The sequence below is a fragment of the Sebastes umbrosus genome, chromosome 13 (assembly GCF_015220745.1).
Source record: "Sebastes umbrosus isolate fSebUmb1 chromosome 13, fSebUmb1.pri, whole genome shotgun sequence".
Lineage (NCBI taxonomy): Eukaryota > Metazoa > Chordata > Actinopteri > Perciformes > Sebastidae > Sebastes > Sebastes umbrosus.
Window position 1 is genome coordinate 18,089,096 of NC_051281.1, and position 19,520 is coordinate 18,108,615.

General features: G+C 44.5%; 1 protein-coding gene across 1 annotated transcript in view; it reads left to right on the plus strand.

Annotated features, from left to right (window-relative positions):
• The first annotated feature begins 355 nt into the window (after positions 1-355).
• LOC119500491 (anosmin-1) overlaps positions 356-19,520 on the plus strand; it is a 51,399-nt gene continuing 32,234 nt past the window's right edge. Inside the window, exons 1-2 of the mRNA XM_037790234.1 lie at positions 356-653; positions 6,914-6,961. Of these exons, the coding sequence (XP_037646162.1) occupies positions 450-653; positions 6,914-6,961 (252 nt within the window). The 5' untranslated portion in view covers positions 356-449. The remainder of the gene's footprint in view (positions 654-6,913; positions 6,962-19,520) is intronic.

Below are 19,520 nucleotides of genomic sequence, written 5' to 3' on the forward strand. Positions count from 1 at the left end.
TACTATCCATCTATCTATTTATCTATCTATCTATCTATCTATTTATCTATCTATCTAAAATATAAAGAACATGATAATCACTTATTTCTATTTATACTGCAGCTTCTTCCATTACATATTATATTACAAGTTATATGATTATAGATGATGATTTCCATTCATCCACTCTTGTCTTCCTCTCACTGACCAACCTGCCCATGCTTAGTCAGACCAGTGTGCATGCAGGACTCTGCAGCAGCAGCAGCACTAGTCTACCTGCTTCAACGCTCCTCGCGCCTGTCACTCACCTCTCCATCCTCCAATCGCAGCGCGCGCGGAGCCCCGTGACTCCTCCCCGGTGTATAATTGAAGTTTCTTTAGTTTCTCCAGTCGGAGCCTGTAACGCAGTATATTGTCCGATCCGTGGAGAGAGTGGGGATTAAATACAACACAACCGCGCGAGGACCATCATGTTGTTTTCCTGGAGCCTGAACGCGTGCGTGACTCTGTGTTTGTGGATTATTACGGTGCTCACGAGCCACCCGGGAAGTGTGTCTGCAGCGAGGAAGCAGGACGACTCTTTCTTCACCGGCAGCATTTACCGAGCGAGATGCGCCTCGAGATGCCTCAGTCTGCACATCACTCGCATCTCCGCTTTCTTCAAGCACTCCCAGGTACGAGCGAGCATGTGTGTGTGAGACACAGACACAGACGCGCAAACTTCTGGCGTGGAAAAATGAGAAATAAGCTGATTATTTTAATGAATGAACAGTGGGATCCTTCCACACAAACCTGTTTCTCTTGAGTCACATCGTGAGTATAGACAGGAGCAGGTCACTAATAAGACTTTGGGTTTTCTGTCACTGGCAAAGTCAATTAATGGGAAAGTGTCACCAAAATAAAAGCACAAGTGGCAGATTATAAGCATCTATAATATAGATGTTTATATCTGCCACTTGTGCTTTTAAAAAGCCACTTGTGCTTTTAAAAAGTAAGAATCTAACCCATAACTCGCACTGATAGTCCCATTTGTGTCCATTCTACCAGAACAGCAACTGTTACAGACAGGATATATGGGACTAATAGAGAAGGTTCATATCATGAAGGTTTTAGTTGATTGTAAAGTTGCCACATGCTGCATATCACAAAATCTATCTAATTAACACACTGTAATATCGTTGAGACTGAGGGATGCCAGTTTCCATTCATTACTTGCTGGAAAATGAGATTCAGTCAGTGTAAATGTGATGGACTTAACTCCTTTTATGACTACTTTTCTTATTTATAAGGCATCTCACACTCTGACATTTTTACACTTTAGTGTCCCCCACAAAGCACCTTGTTTAAAGCTGCTATAAATTAGCTGTATTCTTTTGTATTAATTTGGTCTGTCAGAAGTTGTTTTTCACCCTCCACTGGACACACTGTTCTCTCCCAGGACTCCCAGAGAGAAAAGCACTGGTCACTGATCCTTCTACCCTCTCTGCTCCTTTTCACCAGCTATCTATCTGCCTTTATGCTCTCCTCATTTGCATTTGCAAGGCTTGTCTTTCCCCAAGGTGCATTAATGAATCCGTAATGGCCAGGAAAACATTGTGGAGCAAGGTACATTTGTCATTTAATTAATCAGCAGAGTGCATCGCTTGTTTCTCTGTCACCAATTAACTTTACTCTGAAAGCACTTATTGATCTGGTGTAGTTGTTGTCCTCAATGCATGTTGAGAGACCTACTGCGGTTAATTCTAGCAATTTTATTAAAGGGGGGAATGTACACCTGGGGGGCGAGGGATGAATGCATTTAAGTGCAGTTAACATCAGAAAACAGCAGTGTGCTGTGCATCCAAAGGACACAGATTGAAAACAGCGTTTCTTAATTCGCAACTTGGCAAGCAGCGTTGGGGATTTGTTTTGAGAGGAATCTAGGGGTGTACTGCTGCTGCTCCGGGTTGCAAAGATTGGGGGAATTGAATTAGTCACCAGATGACAGAGAAGTCAAATAACTGATGGAAGTCTCACCTCTAATGAACAGCTAATATATATAATTGACTGCAGAGCCTTGGAGTCTGAGGCAGCCCTTTCTTTTCAGTGCGGGTTGGGGGGGGGGAATGAGAGGGAGGTATTCTGTCTAAAGAGTGAAGCATTTTTGTGGCCGGTGATACGAGCAAGCTTGTCTAAGAATAGAAGGCAATTGTTGATAATCTGTGAAGACTAGTCTTATGCATTGTGTTCTCAAACAGTCCTTTCATGTGAAAATGGGGGGTCTGGTCAGCTGCAAAAACATATGGCTCTCCTAACCCCCCCCTCCAACCCTGCCCTCTACCCCCTGGGCCCGCCAATAAATGCCAGCATCACACCTCACAGTATAGAGGATGCATGCCGAGCTACCGATGCCGCTCCGCCGAGGTCACCTTCCTGCTAAATGTATGGCGCCCAATTGTGCCAAATGTGATAAGCTCTAATGTGCTGTTGCCACAACGGCCGGAGCATGCTCAGTCAGCACAACCTACAGGTGGATCTGCTTCCTCTGCCAGATCTTGTTACGGCGAACGGGGCCGACAAGCAGCAGCTCGACTGGAGGCTCCACTCCAGTGATTGAGACGACAGACCTCTTAATTCAACTCGGACATCCTTCAGGGGTCATTTAATACCCGATAGGAAAACCAAGACACACAACGCTTTCCATTTGAATGGAAATGAAACACCTTGGCTGCACGTCAAAAGACTTTTTTGCCTACTGTTTCTTAATATTTTACAATCTAGTAATCGGACCACTACTTATTTTGGTCATGGTACAAGAGACAATTTTGTCCTCTTAACACATTTCGCAGCTGCAATTTAAAACTCTGCTTTTAATATCAGCTTTAATGCGATCACTCTGTGAATACTGGAACGACACTCGGAGAATTTAGCACTTGCAGATGTTTTGCGAACACCCACGTGTCTTTTTTTTCCTTTTTATGTGGCTGAAATCGGAGGACAAATCAGAGGCTTTGTTTTAATTGTCGCAATTATGAATTAGTGTGAAATGGAAACAAGCATGGCGTTAGGAAACCCATGGGTTCGTCCATCGGGTGTCAAGATTTATAGCCACTGTAGATTTATTGATGTAATAGTGTTTCCAAATACAGATTTATTGACATTTTACGCCACATTTGGGGAACTTGTCACCCCAGTACAATAGACAGAGGGGAACACCCAGCCATAAATATTAGCCTCGGACACTTTAAAATATTAAGAGCGAGCTGGGAGCTCCGTGCAATAATGTATTCTGAAAGCATCAGCCTTGTAGTGGATTATTTATGTTGGGGACCTCTGAAGCCAAAAACAAGGTGTGTCCACGAGGTCTTGTTATTACATTCAAAGCAATAAAAACACTTTAAATTCAGTCATTCATTAATGTGCTGCGCAGTAAAGCCTAAGCATCTTGCTTGAGAGATTTGTGTCTTAAGTGAGGGGAAGAAAAAACATTGGAAAGTAGTTTTTCCGTGTCCCCTTGTTTTCGCCTTTGATATTAAATAACCCCGCGGTGGGAATCGAACCTCAGCCAGTGCTCGTCTCATGTGTGGAGTTTTTCATTAGCGAAGACAGCGGATGAATAGAGGCCTATGTAGCTCGGCCTCACCTCTCTGTAAATGCTTTTAAAACCATGACAGTCCCGTCTGTAAATCTCAGCCTACACCCTGAGCTACCTCATTTGACAAATAGCCTTCATTCCTAAGTGGGGACAACTTTACGCCAGTGTTGTTTTGAGATCTCTGAAACACCCTTTTATGTTAACATTGGATGTGCGCGCTGGACACATTAGCTCACTTTCAGAGCCGCTGTCAAATAATTCAGTTGGAGTGAATAATTGATGAGCTGAACGGCCGCAGCCCTCACACCCACTCAAGTCGAAGCCTAAATCTTGAGGCCCTTTATTTTAGTGCTGCATGTGTGCCCTTAAGGATCAGTTATTTTGGTGTTGCCTGAGGACCCCTGGGCTTGTCAAAGGACACACAGAGACACCAGGCTGTCCTTTGAAGTCCCGTCTCCCGTTATGGCCGGAAAGGTCTCATAGACCGGCAGTGTTTCTTTCCAGTTTAATGCTGAAAAAAACTATAGAACTCAAACACAATTCCTCACTGAGATCCATTTAATCCCAATCAGAGGAAACAAAAGATTTCCATTTTCAAAAGGTGGAATGCTATCCTCCAAAGATAAAAGGCTTTTTTGTTCATGTTCGCCTCAGTTGTCTAGACAATACAACACGCCCCCTGGCCACCTGCTCTGCCTTCTCAGCTGACAATAATGTATCTGTGTGATAAATCCCCTGTTTACACGACTCCACCGGTGTCGCTAACAAAGCAGCGAGTTCACCTTAGGCTCACATTCATACACCGCTGTCTGCGCCCATCACGCACCGGAGGAGGAGGAGGAGGATATCTGGAAAGCATTCATTCACCGGAGTCCTTGACAGTCCTCAGCACTGCATAATGTTCCGACTGCAGAGGAATGCCATAGTGAGTCAGAGGGATGAAGTCCTGACCTATAATTATTCCCCTGTCGGTCCCTGACATGGTGGGGTCAGGCCTGGACAGCTGGGGCAACATCCTGCTGAGCTTCTCTCTGCTACAGGGATGCTGTCACACAGCAAAATTAGCTCCTCCGTGGATCTGGCCCTGTCGCCCGTTGATGGATGGGCGAAGAAAGGGTGTCAAAAACAGGATTGATGATTTAGAACATGGTCTAGAGTTGTGACAATCTGTGTAAATTATCCCGAGGCACTGGCCGCCAGTGTAAATGTCAAGGTTTTATTTACGGCGTGTCACCAACGGCGGGTTTTGGCTCGGTTGGATTGATCATTTTTTACAAGTTAGCGAGGACTTTAATCGCAATACAGTACTAGTGAGGAATAATTCATGTTTTAATCAATCAGCCGAGCAGAGTGAAGGTGCTTTTATTACACAGAAAAGGGCAGAAAACTTACTGACACACTCCTCAGCCAAGTTAGCGCTCATTTCCGCTTCATTTGGTAACAAAATGAAATGACTAGTCTCCTTGGCGCTCATATATTTTTCATCCTTATCTGCAGTTTTTTTTGTTGAAGAGATTCTCCCAAGACACGGCTACACAATCATGGATTCCTTTGAAGCCATTTGACCATTATCCTTGACACTAAAAGCACAGCACTTACTGGTACTGGATGTCAAATTAAACCCTTTAATGATAAGTTCTCTCCTAAGGTCTCATGGGAAATTTCTTCTGGATTACATTGTGGGAAAAAGGCTTTGAACTTGACATTGAACTTAAGCAGACTTTTTGCCTGCAGACCCCGAAACTTTGGCTGTATCCCACTGCTACACTGAGCAGGGAACATCCAAAAGTGAAGCTCGGATTCAGGTCATTGACTAGAATGAATTTCATTAATGCAACTCTTAACTCCTCTGTTGAGAATATTAGATTTTTTTTTTTTATCACCGGAGGTGTAGAAAACAGGTGTTGTTTGACCCGAGTGTCACATTTTCAGATACGCATCACATCCAAACATTTCCGTCTCTTTCATGTTGACCAACTGGTCATTTATTCCGTAGCGCTAGCCTTGCACTTGCCATCCAAGCACAATTATGTTTGCAGAGGATGACAGCATAATTCCTCGCCCTAATGGAATCCAGGAAATGACCACTTGCACAAGCCATTTACCCCCGCCGGCGCTCCGCTCGACAACTCCCCGTATTTACACATAGGGGATTTATAAATATGTCGCAGCGCTATTAGGACCAAATGTTTGCCTCGCCGACGCGCAGAAGGTGGCACTTCCACGGCAATTAGAGGAAATTGGCAGTATCTGCAGTCTGCACAGGAGTGCTGACATCAGTTCTCGCCTCGGTGACCTTGGGGACGTCTGTTGAGAGATCAAACGGGTTCCAAGGAAAAGCTGAGGTCGCCGTGCTCCGCTGAAACTGACCAGAGGGTCTGCCCTGGCCCTACAGCCAGTGACCCCACTTTCCTGCTTAGGTTACATGCACTCAGCACGCAAAGCTGGCTCTTTGAAATGTGTCTACTGTTGACAATGTTGTTTCTTCACTTAAAGCAGCAGTGGGTAGAATTGGAGCAATTTATAAAAAAAAAGTATTTTCATAAAACGGTCACTATATCCTGACAGTAGTGCATGAGACAGGTAATCTGAAAAAAAATCCAAGTTCTTCTAGTGGCATCTGTAAGATTTCACAGACAGATGGAAAACAACCAATCAGAGCCGAGCTGGAGCCTTGCCGTCTCTGAGCAGCTGTCAATCACTCGCGAACTCCGATCAAACGGTCAAACTAGGCAGAGCTGATCAAATATGAATCAATATTCTGTTACTGTAATGCCTATTTCTTGCCTCAAATGTTTTCAGAAACATCTCGTAGTGTACTGTTTAGCTGTAAAATGAGAAACTTTGTGACCCGGCAGCCATGTTGAGATCAGTTGAGGAAATACCGAGCACCGCCCACCAGCCGGAGCACACTCTTATTTTACAGCTAAACAGTACACTAAAAGATGTTTCTGAAAACATTTTATGAGAGAAATAGGCATTACAGTAATATTGATTCATATTTTATCAATGCTGCCTAGTTTGACTTTTTGATCGGAATTCCCGAGTGATTGACAGCTGTGTCTGTTGAATGAACAGCCAATAGGAACGCTCTCTCTCTCAATGTGATTGGCCAAAGTCTCCCGTAACGGGCTAGATTTTTTTGTTTAAAGCCTAAGAACAGAGCCACGAGGAAGTGCGGAAGTCTAGTTTTCTCTCAGAACACTTGAATTACAATATGCTGAAAGGTTATTATGGAATTTTTGCCCAATGATGCCAAAAACATTCTGCCTACTGCAGGTTTAAGGAACGTGGTATTAAGCTGTATTGTGATAGGAGATTTCTCTGATGATTGATGCTATTTTTCCTTCTCTTTTACAGAATAATGGATCTTTGGTTTGGTGCCAGAATCACAAGCAGTGCTCCAAGGTAGAATGGTTTCCCTTCTTTCACAAATGAGACACATGCCACATACAGCGCATGCCTCATTATCAGAGTATAATGCAACATAAAGTGTGCGAGTCACGACAGGACTAGTTTTGTCATGCCTGCAGAATCACCCCGAGAGCTGTTGACTATCACGAGGATTTTCTTTTCTTTACTTCTGCTTTCATTGATACTCAATTTGCCACGCAATTAAATACGATTTGAAAAGGTTAAAAATGTAGATTTATGAAAGCAAACCGTGATTGTTTTTCCCACTCGTGTCATTTGGAATTCCAGTCGGATGCATTACGCTACTACGCCCTCCCGCAGGGCTTGTTTGTGTTTCGTTGCCCTGTCCCAAAGAAGGTTGATACAAAGCCGGCGTTGACAGCTCCCCTGAAAAGATGGCGCTGACATAGTCTATCAGACTCTCCCGGAGCTGTTGACAGGGCCCTCGGAGATGTGCCGTATAGACTGAGAACACTATGGAGCTGGAATAAGGAGGATGATGTGCCGGCCAAGTAGAAATCTGAACAATGCTCTCTGTGGCTGTCAGAAGCTCTCATCTCCTCACACACAGACCGTGAAGCCAGGATTCAATGCTGTTGGGCCCGTGAGGACTCAAAGTAGGACATATACATTGTCTAAATAAAATACAGGAAGTCTGTTATTGTTGGTGTACTTACAGAGGAATGCATGCTGAATCCGGGTGAATCACAGTGTTACACGCAGTGATTGTGGTGATTAATTGGAAGATGCTGATTTTTTTTTCCTTCTGCTTACTTAACACGGGCCTCACATTCGGTGTACGTATTAATCACAATCAGTGTCTTGTATCAACTGCCTCGCAAAATGACCCCTTTTGCTGCATTTGATTTCTAAATTCCGCTCTTTTGAATTTCAAATTGTTTCCTTGGCAATTTGCATTTTTCCTGGGATACAGCAGAGCCATTGTTCTTTGTGCTTCCTACTACATCTGCAAACGTATAGGTTACCTCCCTTTACCCAACTTAGCAGATGTGTACAACATTATCGTATCGCCGAATGTGTCCTAATCTAAGCGGATGGTGTTACTTCTAATTCTTAAGTTCTATTATTGAACTCCATCTTGAGGCAAAGCACCGTCAACTTTGTCCCTAAAACAAAATGTGTGATAAAGAATATGTCCTTTTCTATTATCTTTAACCTTCTCTGACAAGTTAATGTATAGGCAAGCCTCCTTCGTTTTCACCATAACGCTGTGAAACTTGTTTCTCTCCTTTCCACTGTGATGGCCAACATTGGCTCTTGGCACCCGTCGTTCCCCAGCCGTTCGGCAGAGTTTTATGTTTGAAAAAGGCTTTCGCTGGCTGTGAGTCCAGGCACAGCATACTGTTTTCATAATCAACCAGCTAACACGGCTGAAACTCTGCAAATGTCCCAAAAAACTCTTTTAATGGACTTCTCGTTCCCCTCGCTATAACAAGCATGTCAGTTAGCACTTCTTTATCCTACTGGTCGGCCGTAAATAAATGAGGCCGGATTTGATGTAAGCCCTTAAAAATAATGATATGCTTGTGTTACTGCTGCACAAATGTGGCGCTCCGCCGTTCCAAATCATTTCGAGGGCTCTCTGAATTTAATTAATTTAATTGTATCCTCGGTTTTAGGTTCAGCCGTTCAGGATGCAGGCCAGGGCACGGTGCTGGAAGTTTAATTTGCGGCCAGAAGTCAATATTTTGGTAGCGAACGCCACCGCACTTCACATCCACATCAATGGCTCGAGTGCACACTCAGCCGGCCTGTGTGTAGTGTGTCAAAACACAGAGCTATTGTGGCCACTTTAACAATTGTACCAAATGGGCACATGCTGTACAGTGGTTCCCCGTGAATAGCTCTACAGCCGCTGATTAGCCTCTTCACTTCATGAACAAGCACACAGTCAAACAGAGAGACAAAGGCGGCGGCTCCCGGGGGAGTGCGTTAGGGCAGAAGGCCCGTCCGCCCAGAGTGCTCTCCGCCTGTGAGGGAAAATGCGCGGAAGAGCCGCCTAATAATTTAGACAAAGCTGCGGTGACCCCGTCCATCTGTCTGCGTTTTAGGAAATCAAAGCCTTCCATTTGTGAAGACAAAGTCATCCCGGTCATCTCGTATGCGGTGTCCAGAGCCGGCCCCGCTCTCAGCGTCCCCATTGTCATGGTAATTAACCTGCTTGCCCCCTCTCCAGAGCGGAGCGAGGTGGCATTTGGAGAGTCATTATCATGCCATAACGCCGGACCAGCAGACAAACTCCATTCAGCGGGGGAGACGCCAGCAGAACAGACAGCAGGGCGTTTTCTATGAGCTATTGTCATTTTGTCTCCCTACTGTTAGAGCTCCCCTCTTGAGAAGTTTGGACGTGTTCCCTGAAAGTTTTCAAAAACTCCCAGGGTGCTCTCTTTTTTAAATTTTTTTTTCTGCTGGTGCAAAGAAAATAGATTTTGTGCGTGTGCATGGGGGTGCAGAAGCAGCCAAAGAGCTTTCCATAGTCAAGAGCATGGCTGATATTAGCGGGGTTTGCTTTCCCCCCACGGGTGTGATCCAGGCTCCAAATCAAATGCTAGGATTGACTCAAGGCAGCTAAAGGCCGGTCTACAACAAAGCGGTGCGCTTCATTACTCAAACTTCTCTCAGGGAAGGAGGAGAAGAAAGGACATGTGCGTTAGGCCTGGATAAGTTGGCCTGTGGTGAGTCAGTGGAACGTGGCCATCGCTTCTAATTCCTGAGGAAGAAAAATGTCATATTTTTCTTGTAAGCGCACCGAACATCCTGAGCATTTTTTAAAAAATCGGTGTACTCTTTCCTCCGTTGAGATTGATCTCTCAATGAATTAGTGGTGATTACTGCGCTGAAGAGAATCTGTAATAAAACATCTTTTAGCAGCAGGGAGATGTTGACTCTGCCTTATATTTCTCCAAAACTGCCACATCCCTGCCCTTTTTATTTATCATCTTTCCATAGGGGGGGGGGAAATGCTTTAGAAAGCATTATTGTCTGGTCGCCATTTGACGGCAATGAGTCGTGCGTGTCTTTCATAGACATCTCACGTATCCCAGGTGGCTCTTTTGAGCAGCTCGCACCCGAGCTGTGCATACCAGCGCAAGAATAAGAAGTGTTTACTCTTTTGGATTGCATGTGCCTTCGTCTTCACATGTCGGAAGCTTTGGAGCCTGAATAACAATCACTGGAATGCTACTATGTCTCATTCAAAAGTGTCCCTCTCCCCCCTCCTCCTCCTCCTTCTCCCAAAGCCCACATTTTCTCACGCCAAAATCAAACTTCCCATGAGTTGTTCTTTTTTTTTTCAGGGTCAGTCAAACCTCTAAAATTAACTCAGCCTCATTCTGCAGTTTATATGAATCTCAATTAAAAACAAAACTAACAGCGCATACTTTAGGGGACTTTCACTTGAAGCTTTCGCAAGTGTGTCGATGCCTTTTGTGTGGTCATCTTTTCTCCGGCGGTAGGTAGTATATTTTGAAAAAGATGTGATAAAGTGGCTGCTGGCTGGTCGGCAGGTTTACAGCTGGGCACGGCTGGGATTGTGAGGTGCTTAGAGAGACTTCAAAGCACCTTTTGGTCATGCTGAGGCCAGACGTTCGTCTCACCTCCTTGCGTTAGGCACATTACCAGCACCAACACCTCAAAGCGAGCTAGAACTCAATCTGTCAAGCGGGGCAGTGCGTCTGGATCGCCTGTCAGTGGAGCTTGCTAAGCAGACCTTCGAATCTGAGAGTCTGACTTGATTGATTTTCTAATTTCATATATATATGTGGAAGAATTCGGAGGTGGCGGAGATCATGTGAAGAGCCGTCGCTGTGCTTTCTCTGAAGCCTTTTCTTCTCTGTGTTTTATCTAGTTTGAGGCAGTGTGAGTTTGTGTGTGTGTGGGTGGCGGAGGAGTGTGAAGCAGGGCTGGTCAGTCCCAGCAGGAAGGACCTGATCTGGACATGGTTGTTAAGTTTCATTGGCTAAAGGGGGGGTCGCTTCATTGGCTGCTATCTGTGGAGCTCATTATTCACATGGTGGGTGGCAGAGAATGAAAACCCCCCACAGCAGAAAAAACTAAAGACGTGGCTGCCACAGGAGAGGAGGCGAAGAAGAGGCAGTGGAACTGCTGTTTAGACTTCATCTAAAAAGCAGCTCTCTGCAATGCTGTCTGTTAAATATCGGAGTGATGAGCGCTCCAGGAAAATCCTCACTGTCTCGTACCAACTTGTGTTTTTATTGATCCCACGGAGCATTTTAAATAGTAGTCATTTATTTTCTGAGATGATCAACTCTTCACAGATTCACATGTTCTTCCTGTCAGAAGGGATTTCATTCCCTTTAAGGATTAATGTAATCAAAGCTGCTGTGAAATCCTCTTTTAGCAATAATGACCAGTCACACTGAGACAATCTGCTGTCATCCAAGTGTTTTTATTCTCTTTCTGAGGCTGAATATCATGAATTACATGATACCTTTCATGTTGACTTTGCTGTCTTTTCCCATCCCAACGCTCACGTGTTTAGAGGTGCTAAAGAAAGACTTTTATTTATGTTAATATATCGTTACAGAACTAATCGTGCCAACGGTCACATTGACGGAAGGGAAGATTAGGATGTAAGAATCTTAAAGCTGATGTGCTTAGCGGATGTGGGCTCATCAATTTATTCCAGCTCCACTCAAAGCTGCTGCTTCCCGCAGATAAATCCCACAGATTGCGTGTGACAGTTTCGGGACGATGGGAAACCAGAATGTGTGTCAAAAAACTCGACAGCTGTCTTAACCTTTGCCCCCGACTACTTCTAGATTTCCAGACTGTACGTGTATCAGAAGATGAAGAAAACCGCCTTCTTTTGTTTGTTTTCAACCAAAAAGTCGGCCCACTCAGTTTGCCCAGGTTTGCCCTCTCTTTTGTGCAGTCTTTGTTCTCAGCTTTTGAAATGCATATAAAAGAGAAATCAATCATCACACCGGGCAAATGGAATATCATATATAAGGCTGCGCGGTATTTCTCAATGTGTGTGTGCGTTACGCTGGTGTGAGGAGCCGTTCTAGTGGAGGCTGGAGAGGGCAAGTAGGATTAGTGAATTTCAAGTGTTTCTGAGACTCAAATAAACAAGTGGAGATAGTGGCAGAATGTGACTGCAGCATGGGATTAGGGGCGGCTTTACTCCCCTCAATGGCGCGTCGTGTTTTACATGCTGTTGGCCTACATCGAGACAGAATCTCCAGGTCTCATCTCATTTGAGACAAGGAGGGGATTGAGATGACGGCTCCAGTGGTCACTGTAGGAACAAGCCGGCGAGGGGCTCTGACGTCCTTTTTTTTTTTATCTTGTTTGCTATATCTCCTCAATCTGCAGTGACAGAAATGCATTTTTCATCTCCTGCGCAGTTCATTATCGTCGCTGTAAATCAAACGTATGGACAGTTTGAATAACCGGCGCTGAGGTTTTATCGTTTGATCGCATATTCAGCTACGCTCCTATGCATCTGTCAACGTTATTCAGCGTGATGGTGATGGTGTGGGAGTACATACAGTAAATCATATGTGGGGGGGTGCAGATCTGACGTGGGTTTTCGGAGGGTTTTGCTTTCCCATGCCACGTCCCAGAGCGAGGCCTCCTTTATCGCCAATCTGACCCCACATGATGGATACATCCTGTTGAGTCTGATTGTCATGAAATGCAAACTGAGCCCAGAGGCAGGTGATAACTGAGGCTCCGGTTACAGCCACTGTAAGTTTGACTCTTGTCACTGCAGAACAACATGAGATGGCAGAGGAGCTGTAAGAGAAGGAGCCCTCGCGGAGGAGGGTGTGTGTGTGTGCATGGGGTGGAGGGGTGTCTGGGTGAAACTTCAGAGTCATTAAGTATTAAGTGAACTGCTATTGCATTCCACAGCAGACAAAGCACAATTCTGGCTAAGCTGTGTGGGCTTTTTTTGCTCATAAATAAGGCAGGCACCTCTGATTGTGGGGTAAATGTATAATTCATGCACTGCCCCTCCTGCTCCTCCTCTTTTTGCTTCTCACTTTCTGCCGAGCTATTCCTTTTCAGCTCTTTGTTGTCTGCAACCCTCAACTGCATTTAAATTAATAATTAAAGTGATGCTCAAAGAATGTCTGTGACACCACCTGCTAGGTTACTCACCGTCTCTCCGAGCCTAGAAACAAAACAGAAAGTCTTGAACCGTGTACGTTTCAGTTCACCCCCACCGGAGCTGGAATACTACAGTGTTTTAGTTGGTTGTAAATATGAAGGAATTATGACGCTGGCAACGTTTGCAGTGTAAGTCTCTCTCAGGGCCGTAAAACACTTGGAGATTTGGAAAATGTGTCATTACTTGTGTAAAAGTCTGTATCAATCTTGTATTACTTATAATTAAGAAATGTTGTCCGTGGGTTGTTGTTGCTGGCAGCCCTGTGTCTTACTCCAGTTTAAGATGATAATTTCTAACAGACATGGTCAAAACCACATTTTGTTTTTATTTCTCAGGTGCTGCGGGATATTATTAACGCTGCAGTGGGTACAATTGGAGCAAATATGATTTAAAAAAAAGTTATTTTTATAAAACAGTCACTATATTCTGACAGTAGTACATGAGACAGGTAATCTGTTCCTCATCATGTTCCTCTGTGTCCTCTGGTGTTCTACGGTGTCCTCCGGTGTCCTCCGGTGCTCCTAATGGCATCTGCAAGATTTCACAGACCGGAGGAAAACAACCAATCAGAGCCGAGCTGGAGCCTGCCGTCTCTGAGCAGCTGTCAATCACTTGTGAACTCCGATCAAACGGTCAAACTAGGCAGCGCTGATCAAATATGAATCAATATTCTGTTACTGTAATGTCTATTTCTCACCTCAAATGTTTTCAGAAACATCTTATAGTGACTGTTTAGTTGTAAAATGAGAAAGTTTGATCAGCGCTGCCTAATTTGACCGCTTGATCGGAGTTCGCGAGCGATTTACAGTTGCCTTCGTTGAATGAACAGCCAATAAGAACGCTCTCTCTGAAATGACCTGTGATTGGCCAGAGTCTCCCGTCACGGGCTAGATTTTCTAAAGCCTGAAAAGAGAGCCATGATGAGGTGCAGAAGTCTAGTTTTCTCTCAGAACACTTGAAGTACAATATGCTGAAAGGTTATTATGGGATTTTTGCCCAATGATGCCAAAAACATTCTGCCTACTGCAGGTTTAACAGACAGCTTGTCCTTTCTCAGACCAGCTATGACAGAAGTGATGAGCAGATACAGGCTTCTACTGCACCTAATTTCCCTACAGTTTGGACACCTGCACCTTTGGGGAGACAGACAGACACCAATTTGCTCCACACACATCATAGATTACCTGGCACCCCACACAGGCATCATGTACCTCCAACACTCCAGCACTGGGAGCAGATGAAGCACATGCAGGAGCGCCAACATGCTGTAACTGTTGTCTCCTCCAGCTCTGAATACAGCACCGACACCGAGAGCCATGTGGGTTTCCTGTTAGTTTGCAGAGGCTTATGTAATTGCAGAATAGAAAACCCCACAGCAACTGCTGCAGTATAATTTTATCTGTGCACCCCCTGAAATATCAGATCAAAACTTTGTATGAATATTTAAGATGCACTTTCATTGACACACAGCTTTTTTTCTGTTAGTTTAAGTTGCAAACGAAACATCAACATTGACTGGGAATAATTCCAACAGCTCTAATGCAATTCTTAAATTAAATCATGGCATTTAGATAAGCAACCTTCTGCTCATTGGGAAAATCTCATTTCATATTTATCAGCGCCCATGTGAGCTCGCTGCGTATAGAGTTGCACACTCACATCTCAAGTCAGCAAGCTGTCAATCTTATTGATCTACCTGATCCATCCCACTGTCTGCTCGACGCACTCGTGCTGATTTACAGCGGAGCAGAAATTAAATATGCGATATCCGGCGATATCTCATGGACTTAACACGCTATAAGGTCGCATAAGGTTGAAGAAATGGCGTGTCTGGACTTTATAACAGCTCAGGACGGAGATATCTTCTTCCTGATTTACTTGCCATATTTTCACAGTCCTTTGGAACTTAATGGCACGTCAGAGACGTGTTGGAAAGCCTCGCTAGGGTATGATTTTACACTCGTTCAGATCACAGCTCCAGAGCTTGATGAAATATGTTTCAGTCTGGTTAATCTGTAATCATAGTCTCCGTGGGCATCATCTGAAAGGCAGTTACAAAGATTTTCGGCACGCTACTTCTTTGTTTGCCCACAAAAATAGACTCCAGTTTTGGATGGAAATCAAGCTGAGTTTGAGTTCTGAGAGGCAGCTTGAAGTAGGGCCTGTGCCGTGAATGAGAAGAGGGGAGAAAATGGGAAAATCATCAAGAGTAATGGCTTTCCACTGAGTACAGAGGGACAGACGGAGAGCGCGGAGTCATGTCCATTATAATGCGGACGAATTTGAAAATATTGTTTATAGGTCTTATACATTTTTCATCCATCTTCGTGTTTTCAGATTGTTTTCTAAATGTTCTAAATGCCAAACTAATTTAAAATCTTTTCTTTTTCTTCCTCTTTTATGTTTAATGGTGGTTTTCAAACAATGAAGTGGTCCATCACCGTACCACCGCCACAATTAGGAAAGAAATAGGGTTGAATGTAAAGTGTCGGCTGGGTGGTTGGTCAGATAAACCAAGCCATTTGAAGTAGTCTCCTTGGGCTCTGTGAAATTATAACAGGCATTTTATTGACAATATGATGAACAATTAGTGATAAGTGCTGTTAGCCCTACTTTAAAGGGGACCTATTATGCTTTTTTGCTTTTCCCCTTTCCTTCAGTGTGTTATATAGTTTTTTATGCATGTAAAAGGTCTGCAAAGCTCAAAAGTTCACGCCAAAGAGAGTTACTCTCCCCCACAGAAACACTGCTCCTGAACTGCCTGAAACGCCTTGCTTGAAGTCCCGCCTTTTCTTCTGTAACATGGTGATGTCACCAAGTAACACATTTGCATAACGGCTGGTTTGGCACGCCCTCAAATGAAGCTAGTTAAAGCAGAGCTGGAACGGAGTCTGAAGAGTTTTGTCCGGTTGACTAATCACAACAGTGGGCTAGCTGACCAATCAGAGCAGACTGGGCTTTTCAAGAGGGCGGGGCAGGAGCTCAAACAGAGCGTTTCAGAGAGAGGGTGACAAGAGGTGCTGCAGCACATCCAGTAGGAGAAAAGTAAAGCATTTTTTGAACATTAAAGCATGCAAACATGATCTAGTAGAAACCCAAAATACAAGTATGAACCTGAAAATAAGCACTATAGGTCCCCTTTAAAGCTTAGTTTGGTCACTACTCCCTCTGTGGTTGTGTACTTTGTATCTCAGAGTGCCCAAACACTCAACACAGGTGTAGTCATTGACATATTTTTTTCTGTTCTGTTTATATTAAAGAAATGCACAAGTGCAGTATAAAAAGTGAATGCGTCACAAAGGCTTTGTGCTGTTCAAGGCTAACTGCATAGGCAGTGTTAGATAACTGGCACTTCAAAAGGTTATGAAACTCTCCCAGCCATCATCAGTAGATAAAAGTTCAAAGGTATGTGGGGAGTGACTGCCTGCTTGCAGTCAGCTACGGTGGTACTGTTGCTTGCATCCCACATCAGCCGATCCCAACCCTTCTTCCACTTTGGCCAAATTTGGATTTTTGTATAAAATGGTAAACAAATCAAATCCAGGCTCCAAAATGTCTCCACAATATCTGCAGACAGTGATGTGATCTTTGTACTTCTTCCTGTCTTACAACAGACACAAAACATGTGTCAGTGACATCACCTGTATTGTGCGGTTGGCTATGTGCTTGGAAAACACACACAAAAATGCTAACGGAAAAAAAATTGGAGGCTACTGAAACATTGCTGTCGAGGGAAAGTGCATTGGCCATGTTTGTGAAAGATATATCACATGATAAAAAAAAAGCTCATTCTTTGTCTGCGCTGCAACGTGAGCCTGGCGTTTTCAAATTTATCTACTTTTGGAGAGAGTTTTGGAAAACATCCATTTTCTGAGCGTGATCCCGCCGGCTTAGTGCGGACGGAAGGCCAAAAAACGGAGAGAAAAGATGAGTTTTAAAACTTATCAGGATTAGAGCGGACGTGGTCTGAGAGTGCGAGAGAATGAAAGGCAGATAAGAATGAACTGGGGGATGTGGAGGGGAGACGACAGCCAAATAAAAGTGAAATAGAGTGAGAAGTGAGTGAATATACGTGGAGTAAGTGCCTGTTTCAATAGAGGGGCAAGCAGAGCCCGGCGACTCGCTCCCGGATGGGTCGATAGATATGAGCAGAGGGCTGAGAGCTGCCGGTATAATTGAGTCCGGTAGTCGGGAGTGTGAAAAGCGCCGGGGCAGCAGAAAGTAGCCATAACTCAAAGAGATTGGAGGAGGCGAGATTTACAATGTGTGTGATCAACAACAGAGATTCCTCCATATCTGAGTCTCCCGGAGAAGCAGACAGCTGCTGCTCCGTCCCAAGGGGCCGCAAAGGCACCTTGTAAATATCTGTTGGCACCACCCGAGCTTTCGCACCGACCGCCAGTGCCGGGGGGTCGATACGTTGCGGCTCGGATAACAGAGAGAAAACATATTGGGGGAAGTTTTAGAAGCATGTGGGTGCATGGTTTTGAGTAATTTAATTTACAAAATAACAGGATCAGTTATAGATGTCTCACTCATCTCCCTATGACTGTACAAATGTGTTCTGGCAAAATGTCATCAGCATGAATTATCATCCATCTTTTATTTTGTATACACGGCGTATTGTTGAGCCCCGGGGGCAACCTCGACTGGTAGCAGTTCATGCTTCATTAACTAAAACAAAACAGTCGCGTGACATTTAATATACACACTTTTTTCATAGTTTATGTTATTCCAGTCACTCACTCGGGGCAGTTAGCATTTTTTAACGATGGGTGGAGATAACCCAGGCGGTTCTATGCACCACAACCACCCCCTCCAATCTCTCTCCCTTCCCTCTCCTCCCCCATCCTCCCCGTCTCCTCTCCCTCCGCCTCGTCCCAGGCAGCGTTGACACAGTGAAGATGGGCTGTGGCATTGGCTGCCATTCAGCCTGACTCTCTCATCGGCCCCACAGAATGCCTTTCAGGGTCCCCCAGAGTAACAACTGCTGCGTTTTATTACAGCGTGAAATGGGGAGTGAAAGACCGCTATGGATGTTCCTACTTAACCATGCAGGATGTGTCACTATTGGGTAGGAAGATAAGAGGACAAAGGGGGAAATCAGCCGCTCCAAATGCTTTCGTTAAGACTAAACAGCTCAAGTCCATAGAAACAACCCCTTTGCTCTTGTTTACATCTCAGACTAGAACCATTTGTGTCTTTTTTTAGGCGAAATTTGTCCAGAAATATGTTAACACCACATTGGACGATTACATGCATTCCTTACGCTATTCAAACAGATGGTAGCCGCGTTGCCAGCTGGAGAGATTTGCTTGAGGGAGACCCAGACGTTGGCACCCAAAGCCAGCAGATACACTATGTCCAGCTCAATTAGGTTCTCTACTCCAGTTCCATGGCGTGTTTTCCCAGATTAGATCTCAGAAGTCAAACACTAGCATAGCTATCGACAGCGCGAGACGTGCAGATGTTTGAGGGCTCCAAGCCTCGGGGGGATCCGCTAATACTAACTGCTAGACCACAGATATCTTCTGATGTGATCGCATTAATAGAATGGTTTTGCGTGCCAGGAAGTTTTACTTCCTGTATGGTTTGGAAGCATTTTTTGGTTTGTTGTAATTGGCAATTTAGTGGTATTGCAACAAATTTCAACATATAAAAGCAGAAGTGCATGTTTCAGGACGACAAGGGTGTGTATCTGGGTGGAGTTGTTGCCCCCTCAAAATAATTGCACAAGAGCTTATATAGAAAATCTGTTATGGCACGCTCCCAAACGTGCTTTTGGCGGCATTGGTACTACGGTTTTAGATCGAGCACCAAATTGTGCAAATGGGAATCAGGCACTTGATTGATGAGGGCACCTTTGTAATTAAATACAGCCTTCCTATTTGCTTTGGCAAGACATCTGTCGTCGGCCCTCCTCTTCCCTTCTTACATGTCAGGTTGTGGGTGTGGCTGGGGAGAATCGCTGACAGATTGTCAGTTTTCAGCACACCTGCAGGGAGCTCCCACTGCCTCGACACAAACGTTAATCTCTTTTAAAAGTGCCGTTTACGATGTATCTGCTCATTCAGCAAAAAAATAACTGTCCTGTCTTGATGATATTTAAAAAAAATAAATACATCTTCCTGTTAGAAATCAGCAGTTTTTTGTTAGTTGGGAACTTTTGCCCTGAAGAGTTAAAAAAAAAGAAAAACGGGGACTCTTGAGGGTGAGACAACACTAAACACACAGCCAGCATTCTAATCTGTGTTGCAACATCCTCGGTACGCAATGTGCTGTGTTAATTCATGTCGCTTGGCACGCAAGCCCGAGCATCTCGAGGTAACGGCGCTTCAATTTTCACTTGTGTAGTTGTGATTGTGGCGAACCAGAAAAAAGACTCATCCTCGTGAA